Genomic DNA, 16314 nt, shown 5'->3' on the forward strand with positions numbered 1-16314 from the left:
TCAAGAGTCTTGGGAATTATGAGTTACAGATTTGAGGTCATAAAATCTGACATGTTATGGGAATGAATGTCCCTTAGAGTTTGTGTGTATATCACAGGAGGTAAGAGCAGAAGACTGAAGGAGAAGCTCTTCTTATTTAAAAAAAATATATATTTAAGGGAAATTTACATACATTTTAAATTAATCTTCTATCTCCATAATTCCTATCTCAACAGACAAGTAGAGATGACTGAGGATAACCACTCCTTGACAACCGAGTTTATCCTGATAGGATTTACAGATCACCCAGAGCTGAAGCCCCTTCTGTTCCTGGTCTTCCTCACCATCTATCTGATCACCATGGTGGGGAATCTTGGCCTGGTGGCATTGATAGTCACAGAGCATCGTCTTCACACACCAATGTACATCTTCCTGGGTAACCTCGCTCTGATGGATTCCTGTTGCTCCAGTGCCATTACCCCCAAGATGCTGCAGAACCTCTTTTCCAAAGACAGAATGACTTCTCTGTATGAATGCATGGCACAATTTTATTTTCTCTGCCTTGCTGAAACTACAGATAGCTTTCTCCTGGCAGCAATGGCCTATGACCGCTGTGTGGCCATCTGCAAACCGCTGCAGTACCACACCATGATGTCACAGAAACTCTGCGCTCAGATGACCACGGGGGCCTATATAGTTGGAAACCTGCATCCCATGATTCATGTAGGGTTTCTGTTTAGACTAACTTTCTGTAGGTCTCATCAAATCAACCACTTTTTTTGTGATGTCCTTCCATTATACAGACTCTCCTGTCTAGACCCTGATATCAATGAATTAATGTTATTTATCGTTGCAGGGTCACTTTCAATCTTCACTATTATCATAGTAATAATCTCTTACCTTTTCATCCTTTTCATGGTTTTAAAAATGAAATCCAAAGAGGGAAAAGGCAAGGCCCTATCTACCTGTGCATCCCACTTTCTCTCTGTCTCAATATTCTACAGTTCCCTTCTCTTCACATATGTGCAACCAAATTCAGTTAATGACAAAGATAAAGATATACCCCTTGCTATTTTTTATACTCTAGTTATTCCTTTATTAAACCCTTTTATTTATAGTCTAAGAAATAGGGATGTAATAAATGCTATGAAAAAAAAGTATAAAAATGTTATCAGTTCAGTTCAGCTCAGTCACTCATTCGTGTCCGACTCTTTGCAACCCCATGGACTGCAGCACGTCAGGCCTCCCTGTCCACCAACTTGTGGAGCTTACTCAAACTCATGTCCGTTGAGTCAGTGATACCATCCAACCACCTCATCCTCTGTTGTCCCCTTCTCCTCCTGCCTTCAATTTTTCCCAGCATCATGGTCTTTTCCAATAAGTTGGTTCTTCGCATCAGGTGGCCAAAGTGTTGGAGTTTCAGCTTCAGCATCAGTCCTTCCAATGAATATTCAGGACTGATTTCCTTCCGGATGGACTGGTTGGATCTCCTTGCAGTCCAAGGGACTCTCAAGAGTCTTCTCCAACACCACAGTTCAAAAGCATCAATTCTTCAGTGCTCAGCTTTCGTCACCATCCAACTCTCACATCCATACATGACTACAGGAAAAACCATAGCCTTGACCAGACGGACCTTTGTTGGCAAAGTAATGTCTCTGCTTTTTAATATGCTATCTAGGTTGGTCATAACTTTCCTTCCAAGGAGTAAGCGTCTTTTAATTTCATGGCTGTAATCACCATCTGCAGTGATTTTGGAGCCCAAAAAAATAAAGTCATCCACTGTTACCATTGTTTCCCATCTATTTGCCATGAAATGATGGGACCAGATGCCATGATCTTAGTTTTCTGAATGTTAAGCTTTAAGCCAACATTTTCACTCTCCTCTTTCACTTTCATTAAGAGACTCTTTAGTTCTTCTTCACTTTCCTCCATAAGGGTGGTGTCATCCGCATATCTGAGGTTACTGATATTTCTCCCGACAATCTTGATTCCAGCTTGAGTTTTATGCAGCACAGTATTTCTCATGATGTACTCTGCATATAAGTTAAATAAGCAGAGTGACAACATACAGCCTTGATGTACTCCTATTCTGAAAATATTCTGTGAATAATTGTTTTCAATCTGCCCAAACCTCTTTTTCAAAATCAAAGAATACTAAGAAAGTGGAAAATGGTCATTTTGTATATAAAATACTAAATTACTAAAAATTGATGTTGTATGAGTCTAACAAACAAGTTCAGATAGCAGAGATTCTGCTAAAATGCATTTCAAACTCTAAGCTAACAGGTCCCATAAGGGGGAAATAGGTAACAGATTGTTAAATATTTACTAGAGCTACTACATGGCCCAGAAATCCCACCTGGGCATATATCTGGAAAAGACAAAAACTAATTCATAAAGATACATGTACCCCAGTTTTCATAGAAGCACTATTTACAATAGCCAAGACATGGAAAAAGCTCAAGTGCTCAGTAACATATGATTGGTTTAAGAAGACATGGCCAAAGTGCCAAAGGTGTACAATTTAAGAAATCATTTTCATGGGAGACTTCTCACAGGGTAAACACTCAAGAGATGAACCAATGCCACAGAGCAAATTACATTAAAATACAGCTGTTTAAATTACAAAATAATAACTACTACTACTATTATTACTCTTGAGGTCACCAACTGTGTCATGATGTAATTAGTTAATCAGTAACTACTTGCTTCAGAATACAGTGAGCTAACAATTTTCAACAAATGCTGGGAATAAAAGTCACTATGTGTGAAGTTTGCCTCCCTTTAATATTCTTGGTAATATCCTGGAAACTCAAGGTATAATTTTACAAAACCTCTCACATCTCAAGTTCTCAGATATTAATCCCTTTTTGAACAATACTGTGTGACTAAGTAAACTATGTTTCAATTTGACTCTCTATTTTGAGTTTGTTCAAGAGATTATGTTTGAATATGAAATCAAACTACTGTCTAATCAAGAACACTTTCCTCTTTGGTGTTGGTCAGTTTTCTCTCAAGTTCTCTGAAATAGAGTATATGAGTATATTAGTTACTTAACCTGTAGTTTTAAGATGATTCTATTTATATTGACATGTTTATGGATTTTATATTTTCATGTAGCTTGGTTGTCATATACACCATCATATATGACAGTGGAATTCCTAAATAAATTAATTAAATACAACTTTTTCTCTCTGATATCATTACATGATTTGCTTGTTGTTTACTAGGAATACCATTAAACTGGACTGACTCAAACGTAAGAATCAATACATGCACAGCATTAACAAAAGCTGCAGGTGCTGCTTGAATAAAAATAAGGCAGAAACAGGAAAAACTTAAACATCTTAGTAATATCTATTGATCCTTACATATGCAATTGGGCTTCCCCAGTGGCTCAGCAGGTAAAAAATCAGCCTGAAATACAGGAGACACAGGAAATGTGGGTTCGATCGCTGGGTCAGGAAGATCCTCTGGAGGGCATGGCAACCCACCCCAGTATTCTGGCTTGGAGAATCTGATGGACTGAGGAGCCTGGTGGGCTACAGTCCAAAGGGTCGCAAAGAGTCAGACACGACTGAGCAACTAAGCGTGCACACCCATGTGCAATATAAAAGAAAAAAAAATTATTGACAACTTACTATCTTCTAAGTGCTAAGGTAGACATTTCATATATATTACTTCCCAATTTACTGGATGTGATTTTTCATGTTTTTCCTCAGCAGAAATCCCATACTTTGCAATATTTAGGAGCTTGCCCAGGTTCATTCAGGTCATGGAAATCAGACAGAATTTGAATCAACACTACCTCTTCCCAAATAAGCTTAGGAGTTCAGAAAATGAAGATATGAGTAGCCTGGGGTATTCACTTTTTAACTAGCATAAGAAATAACCTATGCCTTAAAAAGAAACAGGAAAAAAACCCGATATTTATGGAAACATGAATGGGTATGAAACCCTAGTCAATGTTTATGGAAATGAGTGTGGTATTGGGAATGCGGGATGAAGGAGTTGAACCATGGCATGGAGTCAGAAAGCTGATGAAACTAACGATGAGAGCTGTTAGTGAATATGGGGAAAGAGCGGGGAAATGGGTCAGATAACTACTTCTCTTATAAGCCACCCTAAGGAATCTGAATTTATCTTCAAGCCATCAGTCACTGAAGTCTTCCAGAAGCAAAGTAATATGATTATACATTTCAGAAACCTGTTCTTGCAATTGGTTGAAAGTTCTGAGCAAGGAGACTAACTTTAACAAATCATATATTCAATGAGGAGAACTGAAACTGGAGAGTATTGTAAAAAGGGAGATGTTCACAGATATGAGCAACATTTTAAAGAGAAAACAGTAAATTGTACCTGTTGAGTAATAAAAATGAAGGTCTATTTTCCTCCTAGGAGTATCAAACATGACAATGATTTAAGATCATGAATACTTAGCAAGGTAACTGACACATTAGGCCATTCAACAAATATTTTTTTCAATATCTTTTAATTGTGTAAGTTAACATGTTCAGTTCAGTTCAGTCGCTCAGTCGTGTCTGACTCTTTGCGACCCCATGAACTGCAGCACGCCAGGCCTCCCTGTCCATCACCAACTCCCAGAGCTTACTCTGGAAAACTTACTTCCAATGAATATTCAGGACCAATTTCCTTTAGGATGGACTGGTTGGATCTCCTTGCAGTCCGAGGGACTCTCAAGAATCTTCTCCAACACCACAGTTCAAAAGCATCAATTCTTCTGCGCTCAGCTTTCTTTATAGTCCAACTATACATCCACACATGACTACTGAAAAACCATAGCCTTGACTAGATGGACATTTGTTGACAAAGTAATGTCTCTGCTTTTTAATATTCTGTCTAGGTTGGTCATAACTTTCCTTCCAAGGAGTAAGTGTCTTTTAATTTCATGGCTGCAATCACCATCTGCAGTGATTTTGGAGCCCCGAAAAATAAAGTCAGCCACTGTTTCCACTGTCTCCCCATCTATTTCCCATGAAGTGATGGGACCAGATGCCATGATCTTAGTTTTCTGAATGTTGAGCTTTAAGCCAACTTTTTCACTCTCCTCTTTCACTTTCATCAAGAGGCTCTTTAGTTCTTCTTCACTTTCTGCCATAAGGGTGGTGTCATCTGCATATTTGAGGTTATGGATATATCTCCTGGCAATCTTGATTCCAGGTTGCGCTTCTTCCAGCCCAGTGTTTCTCATGATCTATTCTGCATATAAGTTAAATAAGCAGGGTGACAATATACAGCCTTGACATACTCCTTTTCCTATTTGGAACCAGTCTGTTGTTTCATGTCCAGTACCAAGGGAACACTTCAGGCAAAGATGGGCTCAATAAAGGACAGAACTGGTATGGACCTAACAGACACAGAAGATATTAAGAAGAGGTGGCAAGAATACATAGAAGAACTGTACGAAAAAGATCTTCACGACTCAGATAATCACAATGGTGTGATCACTCGCCTAGAGCCAGGCATCCTGGAATATGAAGTCAAGTGGGCCTTAGGAGGCATCACTACAAACAAAGCTAGTGGAGGTGATGGAATTCCAGTGGAGCTATTTCAAATCCTGAAAGATGATGCTGTTTAAGTGCTGCACTCAATATGCCAGCAAATTTGGAAACTCAGCAGTGGCCACAGGACTGGAAAAGGTCAGTTTTCATTCCAATCCCAAAGAAAGGCAATGCCAAAGAATGCTCAAACTACCTCACAATTGCACTCATCTCACACACTAGTAAAGTAATACTCAAAATTCTCCAAGCCAGGCTTCAGCAATACGTGAACCGTGAACTTCCAGATGTTCAAGCTGGTTTTAGAAAAGGCAGAGGAACCAGAGATCAAATTGCCAACATCCGCTGGATCATCGAAAAAGCAAGAGAGTTCCAGAGAAACATCTATTTCTGCTTTACTGACTATGCCAAAGCCTTTGACTGTGTGGATCACAATAAACTGTGGAAAATTCTGAAAGAGATGGGAATACCAGACCACCTGACCTGCCTCTTGAGAAACCTGTATGCAGGTCAGGAAGTTAACATGTAACAATATTATTTTTATATTTGAATGAATTAGTAAATACATTTTAATTTCTTTGTTAAAATTTTAATACTGTAAATAATGATAGATTTAATCCACATATACAAAGGTCTTTATGTCCTAAGACACTCTGCAAACAAAAAGGAATCTAGATACAAAAATTCTGTGGAGTACTGAAATAGATGGATAGTGTACCTCCTGTGTCACCCTCTGTTTCACTCAGCATTTTCAGTTTTTAGGCTTAAATGCACAAATTTTGTTACCTTTTTCTAAGAGTACCACAATTTGTATTATTATTTCTGCACCATCAATCCCAACCTTTAACAATGCTGAATCCCAGAGGTCTATTAAGGAAGAATATGTGACCTATTTGGGGCTAAGGCAAAAGGGTGTTTTAACGGAAGTTTCTGAGGAAACATGTATCTTTTATTTTAAAATAGATCCACAAAATAGGTAGCGTTCTCCCTCTAATGCCTTGCTGTGTGGATATGATATTCAGCAGTTGGGGTACATTTTGCCATCCCACGTGGCACAGTGGTGTATAATCCGCCTGCCAATGTAGGAGACACAAGAGACAAGTGTTTCATCCCTGGGTCCAGAATATCCCCTGGAGACGGAAATGACAACCCACTCCAGTATTCTTTCCTGGAAAATCCCATGGACACAGAAGTCTGGCAGGCTACAACCCATGGGGTTGCAAAGAGCTGGACACTACTGAACACACAGGGATATAAGCCATCAAGATGGTAACCAGCCTGGAGATGAAGTCAATACACAATGAAGGGCAAAGCTGAGGAAATCACAGAGAAACAGATTCAGAGAAATTGGAATCAACCATTCTGCTGAGCGTATAATCTAACAGATCTTAATGTTTAAGCTTATTTGGAAAAGATGCTTTATTTGCAAATGAGTAATAACTGAAAAATTTATATCTCTTACTTTATCTCTCATTTTCCTCTGTCTGTGTATGTACATGCATGCATTCAATCATGTCTGACTCTGTGTGACCCCATGGAATGTAGCCTACTACGCTCCTAGTCCATGGAATTTTCCAGGCTTGAATACTGGAGTGGGTTACCATTTCCTTCTCCAAGGGATCTTCCCGACTCAGGGATCAAACTCACGTCTCTTGTGTCTCATGCATTGGCTCAATCATTTCAGACTCTTTGCAACCCCATGGGTCCAGGACACGACTGTATAGTCCGACTTCCCTGGTGGCTCTGACGGTAAAGCGTCTGCCTACAATGCAGGAGACCTGGATTCAGTCCCTGGGTCGGGAAGATCCTCTGGAGAAGGAAATGGCAACCCACTCCAGTATTCTTGCCTGAAAATCCCATGGACGGAGGAGCCTAGTAGGTTACAGTCCATGGGGTCGCAAAGAGTCAGACGCGACTGAGCGACTTCACTTTCACTTGCATACAGTCCTGGAATTCTCCGGGCCACTGGAGTGGTAGCCTGTCCCTTCTCCAGGGGATCTTCCCAACCCAGGGATTAAACCCAGGTCTCCCACGTTGCAGGTGGATTCTTTACCAGCTGAGCCACTGCAGGTGGATTCTTTACCAACGGAGCTATCAGGGAAGCCCCATGCGTTGGCAGGCGAGTTCTTTACCAGTTGAACCACGTGGTGCTAGTGGTAAAGAATCCGCCTGCCAATGCATGATATAAGAGGTGCGGGTTCTACCTCTGGGTTGGAAAGATCCCCTGGAGCAGGAAACAGCACCACACTTCAGTAGTCTTGCCTGGAAAATTCTATGGGCAGAGGAGACTGGCAGGCTACAGTCCATGGGATTCCAAAGAGTCAGACATGATTGAGTGACTCAGCACACATTCTCTTGTTTACAAATAACTTCTCACTTGCATCTATTCAAGTATTCAGCACAAATATTTCATGTCACCTTTATGACACTATTTTCATTTCGTATAACTTCACTTAAAAAAATATGAAGGGCAGAGATGTTCCATGATCTGATCTAGTCACAGAAATACTAAGGTGGAGCTCAGGAATCAAACCCAGGCTGTCTAGTTCCATAATCCATGTTCTTAGCAACTAAATCATACTATACATAGCATGAAAAAGTAAAGGTAGTATGAGAGGATAATTTTCAAGATTATCTAACACTACACACAAAAATAAATGCAAAATGGATTAAAGACCTCAATGTAATGCTGGATACTATACAATTTCTAGAGGAAAACATAGGCAGAACACTACAACATAAATCACAGCAATATCTTTTTGGATCTGTCTCCTAGAGTAATTGAAATAAAAACAACGGTAAACAAGTGGGACCTAATTAGCAGTTTTGCACAGCAAATGAAACTATAAACAAGATGAAAAGAATATCCATAGAATAAGAAAGAATATTTGCAAATGATGTCACCAATAAGAGCTTAATCTCCAAAATTCACTAATGGCTCATACAACTCAATAGCAAAAAGAAATTCAAATCCAATCAAAAAATAGAAAGAAGATCTAAACAGACATTTACCCAAAGAAGATATACATATGGCCAGAAGGCACATGAAAAGATACTCATTATCTCTGCAATAATTATCATTGCTAATTATTAAGAGAAATGGAAATCAAAACTACAATGAGGTTTAACCTCACACTGGTCAGAACAGTCATCATCAAAAAATCTACAAATAATAAAAGCTGGAGAAAGTGTGGAAAAAAGGAAACCATCCTATTATACTGGTGGGGATATAAATTGGTACAGTCACTATGGAAAACAATATGGAGGTTCCTTTAAAAACTAAAAACAGAACTACTGTACTATCCTGAAATCCACTCCTGGGCATATATCCAGAAAAAACCATTTAAATCTAAAACCATCTAATCTAAAAAGACACATGCACCCCAGGGTTTACTGCAGCACACTATACCATAGCCAAGGCAAGGAAGCAACATAAATGTCTATCCACAAAGGAATGGATAAAGAAGATGTGGTACATATATCCAATAGGAAATTATTCAGCCAAAGAATGAAATAATGCCAATTAAAAAAACATGGATGGACCTAGAGTTTATTGTACCAAGTGAAGTAAAACAGAGAAAGACAAAAATCACATTTTCATTTACATGTGGAATGTTTTCTTAAAATGATACAATAAACTTATTTACAAAACAGAAACAGACTTACAGACTCAGAAAACAAACTTAGGGTTACCAAAGGTGAAATGTGGGGGAGTTTGGAATTAACATATAAATATACACTACTATATGGGCCTTCCCTCATAGCTCAGTTGGTAAAGAATCCACCTTCACTGCAGGAGACCCCAATTCGATCCCTGGGGCAGGAAGATCCCCTGGAGAAGGAATAGGCTACCCACTCCAGTATTCTTGGGCTTCCCTTGTGGCTCAGTTGGTACAGAATCCGCCTGCAGTGCAGGAGACATGGGTTCGATCCCTGAGTTGGGAAGATCCTCTGGAGAAGGGAAAGGCTACCCACTTCAGTATTCTAGCCTGGAGAATTCCATGGACTTTACAGTCCACAGGCTCACAAAGAGTCAGACACGACTGAGCGACTTTCACTCACTCACTGACACTACTATCTTAAATAGGAACCTTCTGCATAGCACAAGGAACTCTGCTCAGTAATTTGTAGTAACCTAAATGGAGAACGAATTTGAAAAAGATTAGATACATGTATATGTACAACTGAATGACTCTGTTGTACACCTGAAACTAACACAACATTGTTAATCAATCAAATTGCAATATAAAATAAAAGTTACACATAAAAATGATAAAAATAAAATGGGTTGTAATTTAAAACCAAAAAAAAACTTACTAATCTCCTATAGAGAAGCCACCAGAAGATGAAACATATAGTAGATGAGGAATGTATAAGTAGGTGAAATATATAAATAGATGAGATAATCTGACGGAAACTCCAGATTGAAAGAAGATGGAAGTCAAGTAAAGGGCTGAGGGCAACACAAGCATTTTTAAGGCAAAGAGAGAAACATGACCCAGCATTGGAGACTGAGATGGAATATGGAGGAAGACAAAAGCAGTGCGTTTTATCACAGAACCAAAGGTGAAGACTTTCACTGGTACCAAACACCAGAGCTTGGTTAGGCAGGTAATTACATGCTCTCTGCAGTTGCTATTTAGCATTGGTTTTGACCTTACTGAGAGACGGGGGTTCAGGGAAGAACTCAAATAGAACAATTTCCAGTCTATTTTTCCAGGCCCTGTACAGTATTAAGTGTCTCCTATATCAAGGATGCATAAACTTCAGCTAAAGTTATTGACTATCTACTTTTTAATAGAAATTAAAAAGTCCTGCTATTTCAAGCTTCCAGGATTCATCATATGCTTCCAATCTGTTGCTTCTTTTTCTTGTGTGCCTCAATTATGATAATTCTTACTCTGTAAAGTTCATCCAGAAATGATACTTCTAATGAAAAAAATCTTTCTTTTTTCCTCTGGGTCTCTATTCATTTTCTTCACCATATTTTCATATAGCATATTAACACTTTTATATCACAGACTGAATTGTCTGCTAGTTACCAATGTGACCATTTCTCTCCCCACCAGATGATAAGCTTCTTGTCAGGAGCCATTTTTAAAATCTAAGAACTCCTTATACTCTGCTCATCCTACCAAAGGCCTCTTCTAACATCCTGTATACTGTAAATACTTGATTAAGGTTAAACAGAACTGAAATTTTAAAAATAAAGCAGCTTGTATTAATGATCCAGCTCATTATGTTGTCAGGAGCCCAAAAGTCATGAGGCATGATTGGTAACTTATATGGGCTTCCCAGGTGACCCAGTGGTAAAGACTCTGCCTGTCAATGCAGGAGACATAAGAGACGCAGGTTTGATCCCTGTGTTGGGAAGATCCCCTGGGGAAGGGAAAGGCTACTCACTCCAGTATTCTGGCTTGAAGAATTCCATGGACAGACAAGCCTGGCAGGTTACAGTCCATGAGGTCACAAAGGGCTGGACCTGGTTGAGCGACTAAGCACACAAACACACACATGGATATTTATTCAATACTTTTACAATCGAGGCATATACAATCCATATTTGATAAAATGGTAAATACACTACAAAAGCAGATAATTATCACAGAGGCCAGGAAAAGGAAAATCCTTTTTTAATGTAGAGTACTTAAATGTTCTCAAGGAGGAGATCTGATTTGAGAACAAAAATGAGTAGGTGAGAGAGTGAGAAGATATTTTAGATGAGGAAACAAAAGGAAATTAATGAAGCAGGTGTGTAAGAGGATGAGTAAAGGGATGCATGTGGCCAACTGCCCTGAGCTGAGAGGAAGAAGGCAAGGTGAGAGGCAAGATGCAGACTGTGGAGCATCTGGGATGACAAAACAAGGAAAAACTGTTTGAAAGCTAATCAGAGATCCTTACAAATACTTGAGCAAGGAAACATTGTCATTTATTTCATTCATCAGATAAGTATTTGTTGAGCACTACAAAGTACCATGTATCTATTCAAATGTTAGAAATAAATGAATGAGCATAACCAAGACATCTCTTTCCTCTTAAAACAACAGAGATTAGAGGAGGGGTGACTGATTATAGACATGCTGAGCGCTGAAGAATTGATGCTTTCGAACTCTGGAGCTGGAGAAGACTCTTGAGAGTCCCTTGGACAACAAAGAGATGAAACCAGTCTTTCTTAAAGGAAATCAACCCTTAAATATTCACTGGGAGTACTGATGCTGAAGCTGAAGCTCCAACAGTATGGCCATCTGATGTGAAGAGTTGACTCACTGGAAAAGACCCTGAAGCTGGGAAAGACTGAAGGCAAAAGGAGAAAAGGGAGCTGCAGAGGATGAAATGATTCAATAGCATCAGCTACTCAATGGACATGAATTTGAACAACCTCCAGGAGACAGTGAAGGACAGAGGAGCCTGGCATGCTACACAGTCCCTTATTGTTGTTCAATTGCTCAGTCCTTTCTGACTCTTTGCGACCCCATAGACTGCAACTCGCCAGGCTTCCCTGTCCTTCACCATCTCCCGGAGTTTGTCTCTGGTGGCCAAACTATAGGAGCTTCAGCTTCAGCATCAGTCTTTCCAATGCATATTCAGGGTTGATTGCCTTTAGGACTGACTGGTTTGATCTCCTTGCAGTCCAAGGGATTCTTCAAGAGTCTTCTCTAACACCACAGTTTGAAAGCATCAATTCTTTGGCACTCAGCCTTCTTTATGGTCCAACTCTCACATTCGTATATGACTACTGGAAAAATTATAGTTTTGACTACACAGAATTTTGCTGGCAAAGTGATATCTCTGGTTTTTAATGCACTGTCTAGGTTTGTCATAACTTTCATTCCAAGGAGCAAGTATCTTGTAATTTCATGGCTGCAGTCACCACCTGCAGTGATTTTGGAGCCCCCCAGAATAAAGTCTGTCACTGTTTCCATTGTTTCCCCATCTATTTGCCATGAAGTGATGGGACCGGATGCCATGATCTTCATTTTTTGAATGTTGAGTTTTAAGCCAGCTTGTCACTGTCATCTTTCACCTTCATCAAGAGGCTCTTTAGTTCCTCTTCACTTTCTCCCATAAGCATGGTGTCATCTGCATATCTGAGTTATTGATATTTCTCCTGGCAATCTTGATTCCAGCTTGTGTTTCATCCAGTCCAGCATTTTGTATGATATGGTGGTGGATGTTTTTCTCTAAGTTGTGTCTGAATCTTGTGACCTGCTGGACTGTAGCCTGCCAGGCTCCTATGTCCATGGGGATTCTCCAGGCAAGAATACTGGAGTAGGTTGCCATTTCCTTCTCCAGGGGATCTTCCAGACCCAGGAATCGAACCCATTCTCCTGCACTGCAGGCAGATTCTTTACCTACTGAGCTAGGAGGGAAGCCCCTTCGCATGATATACTCTGCATATAGTTTAAACAATCAGGGTGACAATCTACAGCCTTGACATACTCCTTTCCCAATTAGGAACCCGTCTTTGTTTCATGTCTGGTTCTAACTGTTGCTTCTTGACCTGCATACAGGTTTCTCAGGAGGCGAGCTCAGGAGGTCAGGTGGTCTGGTATTCCCATCTCTAAGAATTTTCCACAGTTTGTTGTGACCCACACAGTCAAAGGCTTTAGTGTAGCCAATGAAGCAGAAGCAGATGTTTTTCTGAAATCTCATTTTTCTCTATGATCCAACGGATATTGGCAATTTGATCTCTGGTTCCTCTGCCTTTTCTAAATCCAGTTAGTATATCTGGGTGTTCTCAGTTCACATACTGTTGAAGCCTAGCTTGAAGAATTTTGAGCATGACCTTCCTAGCATGTGAAAGGAGTGCAACTGTGTGGTAGTTTGAAATTGCGCTACACAGTGCATGGTATCACAAGCAGTGGGACACAACTTAATGACTGAACAACCACAAATAAATATATAGCCTCCAGGAGAGTAATTATTAGACTAAAAGAGGAATCAGCATAATAAAAGACAAAACAGCTGGTAAAGACTTAAAAGAAAGAACAACTTCAGTAATTCATATCTGGGACTAAATAATAGTATCAAAGTTCCCAGTATGAGTTGAGGAGGACATGGGACCAAATTCAATTCACAGAGGGAAGAAGCTGATACTCTGGCTACATCTTCAACACCATTTAGTATCATATCCAAATTAAATCATCTTTCATAAACAATATTAAAGCCATAAAAATATTAATTACTTCAACAGAAGGTGAAACCAACCTGACTCTTCTGCTTATTTTACATTTTACAAAATGAAGGCAGAGATGTGTAAAAATGAGGTCAGCTACATAAGATTCAGCAAGATGACCTCAAATTACCTTGGTGACTTTAATGAAGGTCTTTTACTTTAACCTAATTTTTTCACAGGTCATCTTTAATTAACTTTTGGTAGCTAGAGCATAGTGACCTAATGTCCCCCACAGAAACACAATGAAATCATTACAAGAAAATCCCTTTAGCATTTGATGGAAATTTTAAATTTGCGTTGTATGGAAAATAATTACTGATGCTAACCTATTAGTAGTCTCCCAGATATTTATTCCTTTAATCCCAAGTGTTTTAGAGACTAAGGTTTATATTCTGAAATTCTAGCAGACCTACCACCAGAAAGCAAACAACTAGGCGTTATATAAGGGAGGGGAGAGTGCGCCCGCCAAGCCCCTGGCTGCCTGGACCGCTCTGATGGGGAAGGCACAAAGAGCAGGCGCAGCTTTTTGTTCCGCGCTTTTGTGGAACACTGGAGGGCTGGAACCGCGCGCAGCGCGGGGCGCGCTCCATATAGAGCAGCCGGGAGCCTGAGCAGCGCAGACGGAGAAAGCAGCGTCAGCCCCTCCCTGCAGCGCCAGCCCGTCCCCGCAGCGCCAGCCCCTCCCCGCAGCGCGACAGAACTAGCTACCTGAATAAGAGTCCACCTCCGCCCGCCTGTGTCAGGGCGGAAATGAGGCTCTGAAGAGACCGGCAAACAGAAGCCAAATAAACAAAGGGAACCGCTTCAGAAGGGACTGGTGCAACAGATTAAAATCCCTGTAGAAAACACCGACTACACCGGAAGGGGCCTGTAGATATCGAGAAGTGTAAGCTGGAATGAGGAGCTCTCTGAAACTGAGCCGAACCCACACTGACCGCAACAGCTCCAGAGAAATTCCAAGATATATTTTTACTTTTTTTTTTTTTTAAGTAAGAAAAAAAAATTTTTTTTATTTTTTCTTTTTCATTTTTTCTCTTTTATTTTCCTTTAAAATTCCCTATTACTCCCCCATTACTCCTTAACTTTCATTTTCATAGATTTTTACGATTTTTTTAATTAGGGAAAATTTTTTTTTCTTTCTTTCTTTTTTCTTTTTTTTTTTCCTTTTTCTCTTCTATTTTCTATTTTTTTTCTCTTATTTCTTTTAAATTCCTCTAGTACTCCTCTACTACTCCTTAATTTTCATTTTCAATACACTATAACCTTACAAAAAAAAAAAAGAGAGAAGCCCTATTTTTAAACCAAACTTCATATATATTTCTAAAATTTTTTTGTGTGTTTTGTTTTTTATTTTTAATATAGTATTTTTAAGAGTCTAACCTCTACTCTAGATTTTTAATTTTTGTTTTTCAGTATATGATATAAATTGTGAACATTTAAGAATCCAATATTCAGTTCCCATTTTTATTCAGGAGTGTGTTGATTATTCTCTCCCAATCTTGACTCTCTGTTTTCTACCTCAGAACACCTCTATTTCCTCCTTTCCCCTTCTCTTCCCAATCCAATTCTGTGAATCTTTGTAGGTGTCTGGGCTACGGAGAACACTCTGGGAACAGACAACTGCGTAGATCTGTCTCTCTCCTCTTGAGTCCCCCTTTTTCTCCTCCTGCTCATCTCTATCTCCCTCCTCCCTCTCCTCTTCTTCATGTAACTCTGTGAACCTCTCTGGGTGTCCCTAACAGGGGAGAATCTTTTCGCCATTAACCTAGAAGTTTTCTTATCAGTGCTGTATAGTTGGAGAAGTCCTGAGACTACAGGAAGAATAAAACTGAAATCCAGAGGCAGGAGACTTAAGCCCAAAACCTGAGAACACCAGAAAACTCCTGACTACATGGAACTTTAAGTAATAAGTGACCGTCCAAAAGCCTCCATATCTACACTGAAACCAACCACCACCCAAGAGCCAATAAGTTTTAGAGCAAGACATACCACGCAAATTCTCCAGCAACGCAGGAACATAGCCCTGAATGTCAACATACAGGCTGCCCAAGGTCACACCTAACACATAGACCCATCTCAAAACTCATTCCTGGGCACTCCATTGCTCTCCAAAGAGAAGAAATCAAATTGCACGCACCAGAACACCGACGCAAGCTTCCCTAACCAGGAAACCTTGACAAGCCAATCGTTTAACCCCACCCACTGGGTAAAACCTCCACAATAAAAAGGAACCACAGACCTCTAGAATACAGAAAGCCCACTCCAGACACAGCAATCTGAACAAGATGAAAAGGCAGAGAAATACCCAACAGGTAAAGGAACATGAAAAATGCCCACCAAGTCAAACAAAAGAGGAGGAGATAGGGAAATTACCTGAAAAAGAATTTAGAATAATGATAATAAAAATGATCCAAAATCTTGAAAACAAAATGGAGTTACAGATAAATAGCCTGGAGACAAAGATTGAAAAGATGCAAGAAATGTTTAATAAAGACCTAGAAGAAATAAAAAAGAGTCAATTAAAAATGAATAATGCAATGAATGAGATCAAAAACACTTTGGAGGGAACCAAGAGTAGAATAACGGAGGCAGAAGATAGGATAAGTGAGGTAGAAGATAAAATGGTGGAAATAAATGAAA

At 39.6% G+C, this 16314-nt stretch overlaps 1 protein-coding gene across 1 annotated transcript; it reads left to right on the forward strand.

Moving 5' to 3' along the window:
* Positions 1 to 225: 225 nt before the first annotated feature.
* On the forward strand, positions 226 to 3231 carry LOC122428671 (olfactory receptor 5K3-like). Its single transcript, XM_043448688.1, has 2 exons — positions 226 to 1145; positions 3210 to 3231. Exons 1-2 carry the CDS (start codon positions 226 to 228, stop codon positions 3229 to 3231), a joined length of 942 nt encoding a protein of 313 aa, XP_043304623.1.
* Positions 3232 to 16314: the final 13083 nt, after the last annotated feature.

Source organism: Cervus canadensis, chromosome 27, assembly GCF_019320065.1.
Source record: "Cervus canadensis isolate Bull #8, Minnesota chromosome 27, ASM1932006v1, whole genome shotgun sequence".
In the NCBI taxonomy this organism is placed as follows: domain Eukaryota; kingdom Metazoa; phylum Chordata; class Mammalia; order Artiodactyla; family Cervidae; genus Cervus; species Cervus canadensis.